This window comes from Crotalus tigris, unplaced genomic scaffold (genome assembly GCF_016545835.1).
Source record: "Crotalus tigris isolate CLP2741 ecotype Arizona unplaced genomic scaffold, ASM1654583v1 scf7180000017639.5415321, whole genome shotgun sequence".
Taxonomy (NCBI): domain Eukaryota; kingdom Metazoa; phylum Chordata; class Lepidosauria; order Squamata; family Viperidae; genus Crotalus; species Crotalus tigris.
Window position 1 is genome coordinate 3,089,130 of NW_024096532.1, and position 18,583 is coordinate 3,107,712.

General features: G+C 39.5%; 1 protein-coding gene across 2 annotated transcripts in view; it reads left to right on the forward strand.

Moving 5' to 3' along the window:
- Positions 1-3,020: 3,020 nt before the first annotated feature.
- Positions 3,021-18,583, forward strand: part of PPP6R1 (protein phosphatase 6 regulatory subunit 1) — a 58,850-nt gene continuing 43,287 nt past the window's right edge. Inside the window, exons 1-2 of one of the 2 annotated variants that reach the window (XM_039335173.1) lie at positions 3,022-3,170; positions 17,515-17,680. In XM_039335173.1, the coding sequence (XP_039191107.1) occupies positions 17,624-17,680 (57 nt within the window). In that variant the 5' untranslated portion in view covers positions 3,022-3,170; positions 17,515-17,623. Of the gene's footprint in view, positions 3,171-17,514; positions 17,681-18,583 lie in introns of both variants that reach the window. The other variant, XM_039335174.1, reaches the window with a different exon arrangement.

Genomic DNA, 18,583 nt, shown 5'->3' on the forward strand with positions numbered 1-18,583 from the left:
GTTGAGGGCTTCATGTATTGGGAAATAAAGCAATGAAATTTGCTCCCACTCACATATATATAACTTGACACTAACCAGATTTAAGAATGTATGAAACTGAAAAGCAGAGACAGAACAGCCAAGAACTAAAAAGTGGACATCAGGTAAACAAGATGGCTTATTTCTTATTTTCTAAAATGCTGGGGATGCTCTTGTAGTAACACACACCTTCTTTGTTAGAGGTTGTGTGATTATAGAGGTTTGGGTCCAGAGTGCTGAATAAAAACTATTCGCCACGTGTAGCATTTTAACTACTGTGATGATTATGCTAGTAGGTATTTCATATTGCATTACAATCAGCTAAATAAAATTTAAGCGTAAAAAGAAAGCTATACATTTCACCTAATAGCTATGGTTAAAACATGTTTTAAAATGTTTAGTAATTCAAAGAGTTATCTCAGGCCTTTTAACCAAATCCGTGGCTGAGGGGGGACCTGAACTCTGGCATAAGCTTGAAACCAAGCTGCTTCGGCTATACTATACAGTATGTGGATTGGTTTATGCTCCAGTTCTGAATGCCTTTAACCTTAAAGTAATTCCATGGATTTATAAGAGTGAAAATGTTGCACTTTGAAGTGTTGTTTTATATATATATTCTTCGGCAATATTTCTCAACCTTCCCCAACCAGCATGGATTCTGCATCTTAAAGTTGCCAAGGTTGAAGAACACCGCTCTATGGGAGTTACTTCTGTAAATTTGTGTATAAAAATATAGATGTCTGTAAACTAAGCTGCATTGTCAAGAAAGAAGTGCTCTGCCATTATAATATACAGGCAGTACTTGATTTACCACCACAGTTGGGATCAGAAATTCCATTGCTAATCAAGGCAGCTATTAAGTGAGTTGTGCTCAATTTTACAACCTTTTTTTTTTGTCGCTATAATTGTTAAACGCATCAGTGCAAGTTTTAAATGAATCTGGCTTCCCCCCTTGACTTTGCTTGTAAGAAGCTGGCTGGGAAAGTCACAGATGATGATCACATGACCCTGTGATGCTGCAACTGGCATAAATAAATGTCGATTGCAAAGCTCCTGAATTTTAATTATGTGACCTTGAGGATGATGCAATGATTATAAGTGTGAGGACTGATCATAAGTCATTTTTTTCAGTGCTGCTGTAACATTCAAATGTTTGCTAAACAAATGGCTGTTAAGTCCAGGACTACCTGTACATGTTTTAAGAAAGGAGACTTATATTAAGAAAGGTTCTGTTTACAGAATTTTAAGAGTACAGTAGTCATTATTTTGTACTTCATAGAGTACTTTGAGCACAAAATATGTAAAATTTAACAACAGCAGTTTCAAAGAATCTTAAGTTCCAAGTCAAGTTGCCATCATGTTTGTATATATAGGTCTCAACCATGATGTCGCTTCTTGGCTCTTAACATCACGTGACATGTCACGACTTTATTTCTATTGCTGGCAATGCGGAGGGCACGGTTTCACCATGATGCATCCGGCCCGTGGGCCAGCAGTTTGACACTTCTGGCTTAGAACAAGTTTTATAAACTCAGTTATTTTGGTTCTTAAACTATGTTCTTAAACTTTATGGCTTAGTTACAAAATAATAACTTCTGGAACTTGCAGGTTTTTAAATCAATAACCATTTTTTTCTCCCTTATTCCAAACCACCCTGACAAAAGTACCATTTTGGGGAGGGTTCTTATGTTTAATCCATCCAGTTGCCAGCTTTGATTGTTACAGCACTATAGGTAGCCATTATACAGTTATGTTTAGGGCTCTACTATCCCAGGTGATTGCAAAACACGGACCTACTTCTTTTTGACAATGAGACCCCTAAGATTCATGAAATCACAGCTGGCTCAGCATCCCGGATTCAGTTTTATGCTTAGACCAACAACCACAGAATTGGTGACATTCATGACAGAGCTCTTAGGCTGGTATAATCCCTAGTAATGTCCCCTTCAACTGGGAGGAAAATAATTTGCAATACATATCGTTTTAGTTATTTTTTAAAAATGCACTAAGAACCTGGTTTAAGTCGGTACTCAAGAAAATCAGATTACTGTGATAGCTGGACTGCATAAGAAAAATATTAATGCCTGATTAGCAGAGTACATTGCAGGCAAAATAAAATAAAAAAATTAAGGACACGGTTATTATGGGATCAGTATGTTTGTAGAATAGAAATCTCCATCAAATTACATGTATAAAATGTGGTACAGACATGAGAATGGACATGGGGCAAAAAGGCCACGATATGGCAGCGATACAGCAGCTCATGAGGTTGATGATTGAAATTGCGATTACAGAACGTAAGAGGAGTGAGGTATGTGGGGTATGCATATTTTAGTAAAAAAATATAGGTTGGAAACATGCAGAAAAGGCCTTCATCTTGCAGTGGATAGATAATGGCTAAAATGATAAAATGTATTTCAATAGCTGGTCAATAAAACTAAAGAGCTGAGTAACTCCTCCCACATACCTGTTAACATGGGATTGCTGACTAGCTAAACTACATTACCCAAAAGCCATCTCTTAAGGAGACAGTACTTAACCCAATAAATGCCAAACATTCTAACATACAGATCTACATGCTCTAGTCAGGTTACACATCCAGAACAGAAATAGCAATAAGAATAAAACAAGTGGACGTAGATGTGCCAACTTGGGAGTCGCACTTAAGTCCAACAGGTCTTCAAAAAACGTGCAGGAGAAAATAGTCTCCAGAGTCTGAATTCTGCGCATGTGCACTGTTAGGTACGCTTCAGGCGGCGCCTGCGCCTTTCACGTTTTAATTTCCTTGAAGCCAAATGGGAGGAGCGGGGAAGCGAGTGCGAGCTTGTTCGGGCAAGTGAGGAATCAGTGAGAAGGAAATGAAGGCGCGCGCACGAGAAGCAGCAGCAGCAAGAAAGAAGGGCCAAGCGGAAGGAAAGTCGACCCGGGGTATAAGGGGCGGGGTTTAGCCGGAGGAGGAGAGGCGGAGAAGGAAATGGCAAATCGGCCGCTGGAGGCGCGCGCGGTGGCTTCTGGGATTGTGGCGGTGAAGGCAAGGGGAAGGAAAAAAAAAAAAAGAGCGGCGAGTGAGCGAGCTTTCCCATTTCCTCCGCCAGCGAAGAAAGGGCAGGAAGGAAGGGGCTCGTGCCCGTTGAGCGCGGTGGACCTTAAGGGTGAGGAGAAGGGAAGGGGGGGAGGGACTATGTCTAGAAGGGGGGGGGGAAAGAGAGAGAGAAGTGGGAGCCCTGTGAGAAAGGGAGCTCCGCCATTTTAGAGAACCCTGTGGGAGACCCTCCCCCCCTTCATGCCCCCCTCAGTATATTCTCCCCCCTCCCCGTTTGTAGGCTGCCTTCTCTCTTTCCGCCTGAGGAGTCCTTGCTGGGTCCTCCTCCCTCGCTCCTTCAGGTAACAATCCGGCTTTCCTTTCGCTGCTTCCTCGCAAGCATCCACCCACCCACCTACTCACTTCCATGCCTCCCCCGCCAGAATCGCGACGTTTCGTCCGGATCCTTCATACTGTGCTAGGCGGCGAAGGGAGCGGGGTCGTCAGTCTTTTCGGTCCTCAGCATTGTAGCAGTCTTTTGTGATACCTTTAAATTTTAGTAATTGGAAAGGTAGGACAGCTCCCCCCCTCCATCCGACTGCCCCCTCCCCTCCATTTCTTCTGAAAGTTCTGGGGACGCAAGTCTGAAAACTATATACTTGAATCTGTGCGCCTGCACAAATAGCGTATTCCTGTTGGCAGAATTGAAATTGACCAGAGTGGTAGGATTTACAAAACAATGATTTAAAAAAAAAAAAACACACAACTAGGAAAGTAATGCCTAAATCGTGTGCGTGTATCTATACTTAAATAAATGAAGCTTGCAATTAAGAGGAACAGGTGTCAGAAAATGTTGAGCTCCTGTTTTCGTGTCTTTCGTGACAGTGGCTACTTCTGAGTGGGTGGGAAGGTGATTCTGATATGTATAAGTAGCTGCATTGTTTGAGGTTTGATTAACTGGGAAAAAGTGTGCTCCTTTGAATTCAGTGCCCAGCATGCACAATTCACATTTTCATATGCATTTTTCTTCCAAATTCCTTCTCCTTAATTCCTAATTAAAATATTCACCAGGACACATTGTAGATAATTGATGCCTTGTATACTCCTCAGAATCACTTGCACAGCTTAGAATGGTCACATGCCAGTGCAGAAGGAAACATCCACCCTTATTATATAACACGCTTTAACCACCTTTTGGACACAGAAAAGTTAAAGTGTATTAATGGATAAATTGAGCTCTGATCAAACTGCATACACAATATTTGTTTGGTGAGTCTGAATAATGGTAATCATTACTTGTGATATGTGGCTAGTAGTATTCAGTACTATATTTGGTAAGTGAGATAAATAACAATTCATCTTATTTGTGGATAGAAGCTGTCTTTTGACCCTTTTAAGAGTTGAGCCTTTTCAATTAAGATCAAAGATAAATATTTGAAAATTTGTGTACTTCTAGGCCAGGGGTGTCAAACTCAATTTCATTGAGGGCCACATCAGCATTGTGGTTGCCCTGGGGTGTGTGGCCAAGGTGGGTGCGGCCTACTGCTGGGTGTGGATGGAGTGGGTGTGGCCTACTGGGTGGGCATGGCCAGCTCTACATTGTTCACGTGAAGGGTGCTTGTGGGGGCCTGGGCAGGAGTGGACAGATCTGAGGGTCTCTGGCAGAAGGGGGTGGGACCGGGGCAAGCACCAAGGCATGGTCCATTTTTTCATTCCTCACAAAGGGTAACACTTCCCCAGCATGACGGGCTGACGTGGCAGGGGCTGATTCCTCGCTGTTTCTAGACGGCCTTGTGGAGCTAAGACTGAATGCATTTCAGTATAGATCGCCACTACAAAATTGTACATTGACTCCCGGCTGGCCAGGGCCAAGGCAGCAGGGCCGTTCCCTCACTGTTTCCAGGATGGCTTCGCGGGCCATATGAAACCACTTCACGGGCCGCATCTGGCCCCCGGGCCTTGTGTTCGACATGTCTGATCTAGGCAGTTTCAATAGGTATTCCACTTAAGTTGAAATCTTTAAAAAGTCATATTTTAAGGAAATCAGACAATATATTATTGATTTAATGTGTTTCTCTTTTTGAATGATCTCAATTTCTGAAACAGGTGAATCTGTTTTGCTGGAAGTTGAAAGAATAGATCGATAGTATTTTTACATTATGAGAATCAAGAAGGAATTCGTAAATTTGGTGTTTCACTTGGCACATATTGAATCTTTTGATTTGTTAAGCCTTTATGCACTGTACTCAAAAGTAAAATGTAGACTTCTTTAAAAAATTTGAGTTATTGGCAAATGCCTACTTTTTGTGAACTTTTAAGCAGGAGTTCAAAACAGCTGATACTTTTACTAGTATGTACATCTTAATTCATAGGGCATGTCACATTTACTATGGACCTGATATTTTCTTAGTTGCATTTTATTGTGGCAATAAAATAATAAAACTAGAAAGTGATGATTCATGGAAGTAGGGCTGTGGAAATGTATATTGACAAATATATTGACAAGGCTAAATTACAAATGATTTATAAACATGACATATTTTCATGAGATCAGGCACTATGATGAGACAACCTGCTGCAGCTAACTAAATGATTGTACAGTGCTTATATTTTTATGGTCCTGAACTGAACATTTGATTTCCTAATGCAAAGAACTTGCCCTAAACTGGGAAATGAACCCAAAAAAGGCTTGCCAGGGGAAAAACTGATTTTCACCAGAACATTAAGAGGTAGCTTGAAAGCAAATTCAGTTCATACTTAGCTTGTTCGTAGAATTCACTAAGGATCCCTAGGTGCCTTGTACTTTGTTCTTTTTTCATTGTTTAAAACTGAGAATGAGAGAATTAGTTATGTGCAGTATGTTTTACTTTGGCTACTGTCCATAGGGGACATTAAAATATAGATAAACTGATCTGGTGATGCAACTCCTTTCCATTAATCTGTCTGCTATTAACGAAAAGAAAGGAATCACAGCAGGCTGTCTGATGTGCCTTGTTTAAACTTTAAGAAAGTGTAAATCTTATCTGAAAGAGCGCCAAACAAAAGTAAGCCATAGAAATTATTATTATTTATAATTTGTCCTATTTTAAAGATTCACGCTGCTTTGGCTATCATAGTTATTAAATCTAGGAAGTATACAGCTGCAGATTGTTTTGACAGTTTTGGCAAGAAGAGGCATAAAGTTAACCCCACTGCTACAATCAGCACATAAGGAAGCAATTGAATGAAAGACTTGACATTTCAACGAAGCTTTTCTTCTAATATTTTTTGACCAGATAGCCAGGTATTTCAATTCCTTACTTGTTTTCTCTAGAAGCATTGGTCTGAAGGAGTCATGCATTTGTTGTACTTTTGATTGAGCAGAGAGAATATTATCTTTCTGCACACAGGCTAGATATGAGGAATTCTGCTATAGTAAATAACCTCAGAGGAAGAGTTTTACTGCTCCTTAATAAATATATATGTAGCTCCAGCGAAAGGAGACCCTCATTCATATTGCAAAGTTCAAATGACTTTTTCATGACATATGGGGAAAATTTATGGCATCTATTTTTTTTTAATGGAAAATTGAAAGGCTTTTTTCCCAGAGAAAATAGGATTAATTAACTTGGTAAGAGAGCCTTAGTTTGACTGCATAGCATGGATTTCCCCAAGCTGAAATTATCACTTATCTTTGCCTTGCATTACTATGGGGGCTCAGATTCCTGGCTCTCTGTCTCTCTTTTTGGCTTTGAAATTTAGAAAATCTACAGTATAAATATAGACTAAGCTTTGATTTCTTGGAAAAGAAATGCATTGCAGAATGTAGGTTACTAGCCATAAAGTACAGCAGCAAAGGAAAGCAGAGCTTGAGAGATTAGCAGATTCATTTTGCTATTCAAAAAACTTAAGTACTGTACTTTCCAGGTTAACAAGTGGCCTTGGGGGTGGGGGAATACCCTCTGTTCCAAATATAAGAATTGAGTATTCAGGGCTAGATGATGAATAAATAAGGGTAGTCTTTGAATAAGAGTAAGTTCTTAGTGTGTAACCACTAGGAGTAATGAAATTGACAAACCCGGGGAGAAATAACTTTATGAAGTTATGCATATAACTGAAGAATCAGTAAAGCCTGCATTCCTTTAAAATGTAGTTTGCTAAAAGGTAACAACAATTGATGTAGTAACTTGGTGAACCCAAACCCAATAAATACTAGCCTGGTTGCTACTAGTGACTAATAGGAATGCACAAGTATTAGCTGACCTGTAGAGGTAAAGAAAGCCTGGTAATATTTTTTTCCTGGCAGAAGGAGGGAATGCGTGCTTCATAATCTAATACTCCCAACAATGTGTGTTTAAGCTATGGTAACCAACATTACCTTTTATCTGCCTTTCCTCCTTTTAAATTCTCCTTTGGCTCTAAGTTTCTCCACTTTGGCCACAGAGAGCTAAATAATTTCCAGACTTCCTGTTAATTTAAAACTGAGAATGGCAGCAATTATGATAGTATAACAGCTCAAATTATCTCCATTCCTTTCTCTGGAGTTGGGATGCAGTCTGCTTGCTCATCATTTCCCAATGGCAAGTGGATTTTTTTTTTTTTAAAGTCTAGGAGTAAAGTTTCCCAACAAACAATCTGGGAAATGTTTTGCAATTTGGAAGGAAACAAGTTTCCTCTTGCAGGGTTGCTAGGGTCCCTAATGTTAACATAAATATACCAGTATGCTGTAGACAAGTATAAATGTTTGTGGATTACTTATTTTGATCTCATTTCTAAAGCTGTTGAATTTTCTCTTGGAAAGTATCTACAACTGTTAGATTTTCTATATATGCTTCATAGCATTTTTGTTGTACTATGAGGCCCTCTAGGTATTGCCAACACCATTATTTGACCATTTTGAGAGGGTAAGATTCTTCCTCCTATACTTCTTGTTAAATGCTTTTTTTTTGTTTCTTATTCTGAAGTATAAGCTTCCTATTAGAGAATTTGGCAAGTTTGTTGGTCTTTTTGAGGGGAAAATTGTGATCTTGTCCCTAGTACACTTTGGGCTATAAATCTCTGAGCATACTTGTAAATAGTTTGAGTAAGAACATGACATGTATGCCCACTTCATAGCTGGACTGAAACAGATGGAGTATGCTGGGCAGCATACTGGGTAAAAATAGAGCAGAAGCATGGTAGTAGTACCTCACAAAGAGTTGAACAGCACTTGCACAAGGTCAATAGAACTGTGCATATGTGTCTTAGATCTTCGGTGTAGGTGTTCAGTTGAACCTTTCAAACACACAAATCTCATTTTTAGCAGTTTTCTCATTGGCTCTTCAATTCTTTTTTTTTTGTTGTTGTTGTTCTGAGAAATTGTTAGTTGCGACTGGGCAAGAGTTCCTGTTGAAAGGTCATATCCCTCTAGCTCTGAAACAGCTCTCTGCTATTGATATATTGTATGCATGGCTTGTTATAATCTTTTAGCATCCTGTGTCAATGGTCTTTATGATTTCTTTTTATGTTCACACTACTTTTATGGGGGTGTGGAATGTCTTGGGCAGAGAGAATATAAAGTCTTGAAACCAAAATATAAAATGTTATAATAGTGTAGGTGAGAAAGGGGATATTAAATACAGTAATGAGGTAGTTACGTTACTGGCCTAGAAACCAGATGACGGTGACTTCTAGGGCTCCCTTAGGCTTGAAGCCCAGTTGGGTGACTTGGCCAGTCATACTCTCAGCTCATCCCACATCACAGTGCTTTTGTAGGGAAACTAGGAGTTCACCATCTTGAGTTGACCAAATAAATACATATATCAGTATGAAATAGGACAGTGGTGGCAAACCTTTTTGAGACTGAGTGCCCAAACTGCAACCCGAAACCCACTTATGCATTGTCGGGCGCTGGGGGCATGGCCACCAAGTGGGCGTGGCTATGGTAATCATGGTAGCATGGGTGGCCATGGCCTGGGTGGGCATTGCCACCTTGATATTGCTCCTGGGGAGGGATGCCTGTGGGGGCCGGGGAGGCAGGATTGGGGGAGATCCAGGGGTTCTCTGGTGGGTGGGGCTGTGGTTAGGAGACTTGTCCTGAAGGGTGAAGTGAGGCAAGGGAGGGGAGGGGGCAAGGCAGGGGTACCATTGCCATGGGGCAAGGCGAGGCAGGGGCTGGGGCAGGAGCTGGTTGCAGACAAAAGGGGGCTCCGATGAAGAGGAGGAAGTGGAAGAGGGTTTAAGAGACCAAAACCTGCTGCAACCACCCAGCAGATGGGAAGGGAATAAAAATCAAACAGCCACCCCCCAGAGAGCTGCGCATGTGCAGAGAGTGCAAAGAACTGCGCATGCGCAGAGAGCACGAAGCACTGCACATGCACAAAGAGGAGGAGGGAAGCAGCTTGCCCCAGCAATGGCTTGCATGCCACTAGGGACGGCTCCGCATGTCGCCTGTGGCACGCGTGCCATAGGTTCGCCACCACAGAAATAGGATAATACTAATGATAATTGTGATGTGAAAGAAAGAGAATGTCTACTGGAGATAAGTATTCTTGTAGATGATTTGAGATATTGATCTCAGTAGGCTCTGTAAAAGTTTAGCAATAAGTCCTGCCCAGGTTCATTTAGTTAATCTAATGCATCCCTCCTTTTTAATAAATGCCTTGAAGCCCTTCTAAATAAAACGGATTAAAAAGCATTGCGTTAAAAAAATGACAGCTCAGAAAAAGATGAAACAATGAACTATTTAATTAGAGAGTACCATTGTCAATCAAGAGCAAGGAAATATTATTAAAAATGGATGGGCCTCACTTGATGCCCATAAGCTATCATAAAAGTGCCAGCTGAAAATAGCTGGGAAGGGAGTTTCATAATTTGAGTGCTACCAACGATCCAACTTTTCTTCTAATGCTGTAGATACTGTAGATCCTATTAGTAGACTAAATGCTGTCTTTTCCATTTGCCCTGCCTCTTGTTTTCCTCAGAATTTTGGTCAATATTAACCATTATCTTTCTATCACCAGATTTAGTCTACATCCGTATGATGAAGAAACCCCACTTCTATGAATGTTTTTTTAAAAAAAAAAAATAATGGGGAAAATCCCTCCGCTGAATGGTGAAATACTGCCAAGTCAGCTGTGGGCAGAGTCAAGCATTGGTACATTTTATTGCACAGAAGAAAACAAAGTTTCCTCTGTGCAATTCCCAAGAGAATCATCTGAAAAGCAAGGAAAGTCCTTCAGCATTTGGAAGGCAACATGAAATTAAAGCAGAGGCAACAGGTTTCCCACTCTTCTAATCCTGATCATGACAGGGAGTCATACATGCTAAGAGCCATACTTTGCCCACTTGTATGTGATCTCAGTTCTTTTTCAATTCTCACTATTCTGCACACATCCTAGTTTTTGACATGCTGTTCGGAGATTTACCTATGACCAGTCATATAGTTCTTTAACTGTCATGTTGCATGACTGCTTCAGAGTGGTAAATTTGAAACCAGTACAAATTGCTTTCACTTTTACCTCATCTGAACTTTGGTGCCTGTTTTTATGACCATGCTGACAGGCCTTTGGGCCTGCTACTTACAAAGAGCTCATTAAGAGATTGTGACTAAGTGGCCAAGTTCCAGTGAAGTTGTGCAAGTGACCCTGACTGATCCTGCTAATAGAGAGGGAAGGGGATGGAAGATTATTTGGAACTTGTATAGTTATGGGTGAATATTAGCAAAACTACTGTGAAGTTATTAATTGGCATTCAAATGAATTCTGAAGAACTGAAGAAGCTTCTTGGATAAGAAGCGAAATGTTTTCAGAGAAAAACAAAGAAAGCCCAGATGACTTTTGAAAAAGCACCTTTGGAACTGCTGGACTGGATGGTTGTGGTTTAAAGAGAGTATCTGGAGGTATCCGGTTGCTTATTGCAGTATTAAGTGTAATTATGCATACATGTATATATTTATTTTAAGACCATGTTACCCATCATGCAGTTCTGTGAGACATGATTTGCTTCTATTTCTTGTAAATAAAGTTTTAAAAAAATAGAAGCTTTTAATTTCATTATTTGGTTTTCCGAAATCTTGACCATATTTACTTTAAAAAGACATTTGGCTACTGTAGAGGGAAAAAGTCTTTTGAAAAATGCTAATCAATTCAGCCAAACTTTTAAACTAGCTCAGATCTCTACCATGCCACACCTTAGACACTGCTGCTTTGCTTTCTTTTTCAGAATGAAACATGCAATTGGAGAATGACTTACAAAACTTAAGCTTGTAACAAAAGCTCTTTTGCTTGCAGAATGAATTTTAGCATTTCTGATTGAGTTAGTTTTGTTGACTGATACTTAGAAACTGTAGGATAGTATTCAAACTCCATCTTGTGCAAAACAGAAAAATATAAAATGCTTTTTAGCACTGAGGTGTAATGACAGAAGCTTGAATCTAAATCTCAGCACATAATATTTTAAACCGAATACTATGTCAGTTTGATTAAATGTGTTTTATTTTATTTTTTTATATTTATTAGTTTATAATATAAAATACAAAAATATAAAAGCAAATAATAGGAGGAAAGGGGAATGGAAAAGTATAGAAAAGGTGAAAAGAAAGAAAAGGTGTTGACTTCCGACTCCCTTTGGTTTAGTACAGTGGTTCTCAACCTTTCTAATGCCGCGACCCCATAATACAGTTCCCCATGTTGTGGTGACCCCCAACCACTTATACATCACTGGGTGTAGGGGCGGGGCCAAAGAAAAGGGAAAAAAATGGCAGACAGCCTTGTTTGGTGACCCCCGTGAAATGTTCGTTTGACCCCAAATGGGGTCCCGACCCACAGGTTGAGAACCACTGGTTTAGTAGAATAAGATAACATCAAACCTCAACTTTTTACTTAATAGTATAAACTAGCCATTTCTATAACAAATCTACCTAATCAGTAAAAGTCAAAACCAAAATTTTATTTTTTTCTACCTCAAGCATAAAGTGCAAAAGCAGTTTCTAAGTGGAAACAAAAGTAGTTGTGTTTTTTCTTTTATCCAAGAAATCAATTTAGCCATCTCTGGGATTGATTAAATGTATTTTGAAGCTCAGTTACTAGTGAGATTAGAATTCTAATCAAACTTTGGGACAATTTTTATTGGCAACATATTTCGACAACTGTCTTATTTGCTAAGTTAAAGTTATAACCATAAGTAGCGCTTACAGTAAGAAGAGTTGAATTGAGAAAAATATAATACAGACTTTTATATTAAAATATATGATTATTTGCATTATCTGTAACAGCCTTAGTTTAAAATTCTTTATTATTCTCGCTCTTTACCCCAATTCTGCCATTTTTTTAGTTTTTGCTGATTCCTCAGATGTATTAAAAGATCCTTAGTTTAACCCAGTGTTTCTCAAATTTGATAGTTTTTAGATATACTGATTTCAATTCCCAGAATCCTCAACAATAGCTATATTGATTGGAGAATTCTAGCATTTGAAATCCATACATTCAGAAGATGCCAAGATTGAGAAACAATAGTCTGACCTCTCAATTTACTGCATTCCTGTGACTGACTGATGCAGTGAAGCTTTAAATGATGTCACTACTTCAGCACTATGTTGTTGCTTCAGGTAAGTTCTAGCTGTTATCTTAAAATCTTGCAAAATGATCATTTGAGCCTGCCTGGTTATTAAGATGTTTATAGAGTTGTCTTGCCTCTCTTTACATGAAGAATACTGGTAGCTGTATCAGAGAGGAGTAATGATAGAACATTCTTTCCTGTTTGCATAATGACCAGACTAGCTAGTTTCTATGGTTTTAATGAGTTTTAAATTTATACTGGTAGTCTTGACTTTTTGCTTTGAAAGGACATTTGACATTTGATGATCTTGTGGTTGCAGTTAAACATGAACTTGTAAGCCACCAAAGAACTGCTGGGGTATAAAATATTTTAGATAACTGTTTTCTTTCAATGGCATTGATAAGAAGAAGTTGAACACATTTTCCGATGAAAATGTTACTATCTTTTCAACTGTTGTCAGTCAGAACATCAAGAAAATAAGTCTGTAAAACGGACAGGAATAATATTTGAACTTGTCTTAAATGTTGGTTTTGCATGTTTTCTAACTTAGACCATTTCTAGCATTTGTAAACATGAGTTCATATTTTATTTAAATATTCCCTAAATTAGTGCCCTTGTAGATGCCTGAAATGCTCCAAGCTGGTTTAGAATCATTCAGAGTGAATTTATCATATTGTCTTTCAACTGAAAACTATATGCAGAGCTTTGTTTTTGTACTTCTACCGGTAGTACCTCCATGGATAGAGCTTGTCTTTGTGATGTTCTATATAATATGGCAGTGGGAGATACTTATTTTGAACCCTACCATTCATAAAAAATTAAAGATTCCTTCTAGATGAGCTGAAGACCTGCTAACATCTTATGTAGTTTTATTCACAGTAATTACAAATTGATTTGTCATTGTCTTCTTCTAGCGTATGTTTTGACATCTCGTTCCATTTCCTGGTGGACTTCCTCTAAGTACTATTCAGATTCAGCCTCCCCAAGTTAACTAAATGCCATTTACCTGCTGTGACATATCCCCAATCTCATCAATAAGATTTAAAATCATATAATAAAAAAATCTATTATTTAATTATTAAATTTATATGCTGCTTGTCTCACAGTCAAACAACTCTATTAGATGAGTTTATAATTTTTGCTTAGAAATTAAATACAAAGTTGGAAATTTAATTTGGCAATTTGTAAACAAATAAGCCATGCATGTCCTCTGTTATACAATTGGATCTAGATTGATTAACACTAAACCCTTTGAGACCATCATTAAAATATTGTTGTTTTCTGTGAGAAAGTAGAGTTAGAATTTCAGTTTGAATTCATCAAATTACTTATGTCTATGCATTTACATAATTGAAGGGAAATGTGTTGGTTATACTATACGAATGTTAATGGTGTATATTAGTGACATATTATTGTTGCTACAGATTTTGATTTACTGTACTATAATCACTTTTGGTTGTGGAAACTACTTTGGTGGGACAGAAGCAGCCTTGGTTGCACTTATAGATGATCTCTGGCAAGAGCAGAATATGGGTAGTGCATCCATCCTTGCTATCCTTGACCTCTCAGTGCCCCAAAGATGCTTTTTCACGAGGCAACTGGACTTACTTGTTTTTTCTTTGAAGATGTTTCGCTTCTCATCCAAGAAGCTTCTTTGGCTCTAACTGGATGGTGGGGAATGGAAGGATTTTTACTCCTTGCAGACAGCTGGTCATTTGCAATCTTTTAGAGAGTCGTTAAAGCTACCTGGAGGCTTATCTGTGTCTTCAGGTCACCAGAGTGGTTCAAATGGGTGTGGAGCCTTCTTGGAACTGTTGACTGTTGTAAACTGGAGATAGATGATGTTGGATCCCTCCCCCTCTGTGGAGTGAGGCTATTCAGTTTTGAATAGATGGCCTCTTTGACCCAGCGGAGGAGGGCACCCAAGTTGCGTGCCTGCACTGAGGGAGGTCAGTTTACCTCCCCCCCCCAGGATCAATGATGGACCATCAGGATGACCCTTGGGGGGCAAGACAAAGAGCCACTCAGTCTTGTCAGGGTTGAGTCTAAGCCTCACATCCAGACCCTCACATCTTCCAGGCACCGGCACATCACGTCGACTGCTTCACTGAAAGGACACGGGGTAGAGATATACAATTGGGTATCATCCGTGTACTGATGATACTTCACCCCATGTCGCCGAATGATCTCACCCAGCGGTTTCATGTAGATGTTAAAAAGGAGGGGGGACAGGACCAAGCCCTGAGGCACCCCATAATTGAGGCGCCTAGGGGTCGATTTCTGTCCGCCCGCCAACATCGAATGCGACCTGTCAGAGAGGTAGGAGGAGAACCACCGCAATACGGTGCCCCCCACCTCCCCGAGACGACGCAGAAGGATACCATGGTCGATGGTATCGAAAGCTGCTGAGAGGTCAAGAAGCACCAAGATAGAGGAATGACCCCTATCCCGGGCTCGCCAGAGGTCATCGGTCAGTGCAACCAAAGCAGTCTCAGTTTATCTAGCACAAATAGAAAAATTAGATAATTTATTGTGCCCACTTTCTCCTCAAAGGATATTAAAATTATAGAAAATTATGGAATAGTATTAGCCACGTTGGGGATAACTTTGAAAACACACCGTTAATAGTGCATTTATATCAGATCTAATAATGTTAAACTCCACAGCTTTCTAGCAATTCCGTGGGTTGAATAAAAGTGGGTTGTTAACCTTATAACAACAGAAAGGGTTCTGCACCATTGTGATGCTTTTCCTGTTCTAAATATCTTTAAGGATTTGAATTGCATAAAATGTATATTAATCTTTCGCTCTTCAACTCTGCAGTTGCTTCTAATCTCCTCCCTGGTGCCAAAGGAGATTTTGTTTGCAATCACTGGGGATTTTTCAAAACCATTTTGCAAATCACTAGGGGTTTCTGAAAACCATTAAATCAATTTTTGCAAAAAGATTTATTTTTAAACATTTGCTTTCATTTTCAAGTAATCTGTGATGAAGTGGGAATTAAGAGACCAAATCTCTTATTCGTTAAGTTACATGTGAGGCTTGCATATAAGCAGCTTTGACTTTAAATTAATGGAGCTTCTTTCTGGCTCCTCTGAACAAGTATCAAATTTGGCCTTTTAGAATTACTACATTTTCAGGACTGGAATATTCCCTTTGATACAAGAGTTTGGGCTACTGGTTTCAGAACTTTTTTTTTTTTTTGCATTGCTGTTTAAAAAATCATTTGTTTAGCTCCTAAGGGTTCCTGGTAGATAATATGTTTCCTCTGCTATTCAAACTAAGAAATGTAACAAATTGGGGGAAACCTGGGATTTTACAAGCATGAGCCTGGTGCTTGGAAATTCAAACTACTACATTCTGTCCTCTTTAAGTCTGGCATCAAAATGCCTCTATATAATGCAGTGGTTCTCAACCTGTGGGTCGGGACCCATTTGGGGTCGAACGACCATTTCACGGGGGTCACCAAACAAGGCTGTCCGCCATTTTTTTCCCCTTTTCTTTGGCCACGCCCCTGGCACCCGGTGATGTATAAGTGGTTGGGGGTCACCACAACATGGGGAACAGTATTATGGGGGTTGCGGCATTAGAAAGGTTGAGAACCACTGATATAATGGAATACCTTGCCTCTTGTGATCCAGATGGTGCATCTCTTGCAGTTTTCCAGAGGGCAACCAAATACCCAATATAGAGTAAAAGCAATTACACACACACAAACACAACAGCAAGCAATCAAACAAGAAACTTGATGAGCTCCATCCCACTCTGGGTTCCCCAGGTTCATTGGCAAAATGAGGTCTTCAGGGCCTTGTGAAAGAATGTTAAATTGTTTTATATTTTCTGGGTTTTATATGAATCTGAATCTATATGAAGATGGTAGTGTAAATAACTGAATGCATGTTTAAGAAAATCAAAATGCCATGCATAAAGTGGTCCTAACTGGGAGCAGAATTTTGATCACTAAGCAATCATCACATGACCAGATCCAATTTTAAAACCATTTCCCCTGAGGTCACTAAACAAACCACTATGTCTGTTAAACAAATCATGTAGTTGTTAAATGAATCGCGCAGTTGTTTCCCAATTGACTGCTTGTCGGAAGTTGGCCGGGAAGGTTGCAAACTGCAATTCCACAACTGCAAGATGCTGCAACAGTAGTAAAAGTGAGCTGGTTCCCAAGCGGGCAAGTTGCGACCAGATGACCGCGGAGGTACCGCAATGATCATAACTTCTAGGACAGTTTTTTCCAAGGTTGTCATAACTTTGAACCATTGTTAAGTGTATGCTTATAAGTTAAGGGCTGCCTGTACGTAAGAGATACATTGCCTTGCAAAACTGTTTTTGCTGTTTTCATTATTGTTCTAGATAGTGTTTTTATTTGTATATCAGCCATTTGCTTAGCTTGTATGTTTATTTTAAGCTAAAGCAAATCTTTTTAAAAAGTAACAGAAAAACTGTTTCTCTGGGTGCGAAAATTCCAAAGCTTAGACACTATAAAATAAAGCACATCACCTCATGGGTCCTGTCTTCACTTTTTCCTCCCTCCTTTCATTTCCTGCCCTTCTATGTTCGTACTTTCTGAAAACTGCTCTGCTGTATTGCATAAGTCTTGTATAGAGGTTGCCTGGATACCAGATGAAAACTTCTGGCCTTTACAGTTGTGGTGGCAACAAGGTTGAAAAGGGAAGCGGGGCGTCACCAAGTTACTGTTTGTTTTTCTCTAGGTTTCTTTCCTTCTCTTCCCCACCTCAGCAGTACAGAGAACCTTTGCCACTTCGAATTACAGTGGTGGCTAGGGAACCTTGCAAGCATAAATGTGATCTATCTCACTCACGAAAGTTACCCACTGCAGGGGAGTGGAGAAGAGAGAAAGAGAGAGAAAAGACCGATGCCTTCCTTACAAGCAGATTCAGTTGTACTGTTGTTCTGTCACATTTATTCTCATCTTCTTGATTAAGCTTGCAGTTTGTAATGCGACTGAGGATCCACTTTTGTCATAAGCATGGTTTGAGAAGAAGAGAGGAAAGTTGCCCAATCTGCTGTTCTTTAACATGATGGATTGCAATAATGGATTGCAGTAATTCTGCAGAGAGAGTGACATGTCAAAAAGCGCCAAGCCCTGAGGCAAGTAGTTCTTTCCACAAGAACAACAACTAAGTTCTGGGTAGACTGATCAGTTCCTGGGAACTTCAAGAATGAACTAGTTTCCTAATGTGATTTAGGAATAGTAGCTCTCAAAAATCACTGCTGCATGATTTATATAACCCTGTTTGTGACCTTAAACAACTCTATTTATTTCAATGCTCATGTACCAATATATATCTTCACATATGAACCATGCAGATATTCCATCTACCTTCAATATTAGAACCTCTGTAGATTCTCTTGTGGAAAGATACCAAATGAACAGTATCCTAAAACAAAATCAAACTATATCAACTGCAAGAGGTACATTGTTGTATAAATTCCAGTGTGTTTTGTATACTACTTTCTTCTAATTAGGAGCTTATTATTTAGAACACATTGGAATTTTTGCTACTGGAGTTAATTTCCTATAATCTCCTTAGGATAATTGTTTTGTTGAGGTTAAGGAGGTTACATTAGTGTAAGTTTTGGAGCATTGAACTAAGTTGGACAACTCAATTATAGAATAATTGGTACAAATAACCATATAATTAATCTGTACAAATAGCCTCTCTAGAATGATCATTCTCCAGCAGGATGGCTGTAGAGTCCAATGGATGGGTTCTATGACAGCCTTCCTGCCCGGCAGACTGGGTAAAAACTTTGGCCACACCCCTCCTTTGGGCGTGACCCCAGTTTTAACTCAGTCTCGAAGCCCGTAGCAGTCAAAAAAATTAGCTCCTAAGAAATTCAACTTGAAAGAGAAAAAATTCTTTCCTTTTCTGCCATCCCTCTCTCACCTAGCCAGTTCTAGCAGAAAGTCATCTACTCTGCTGGCTCGGGGCTCTGAGCCGTTGCCAGATCTCCGTTTCAGGAGGAGATTGCCGATCGACGGAGTGGGGC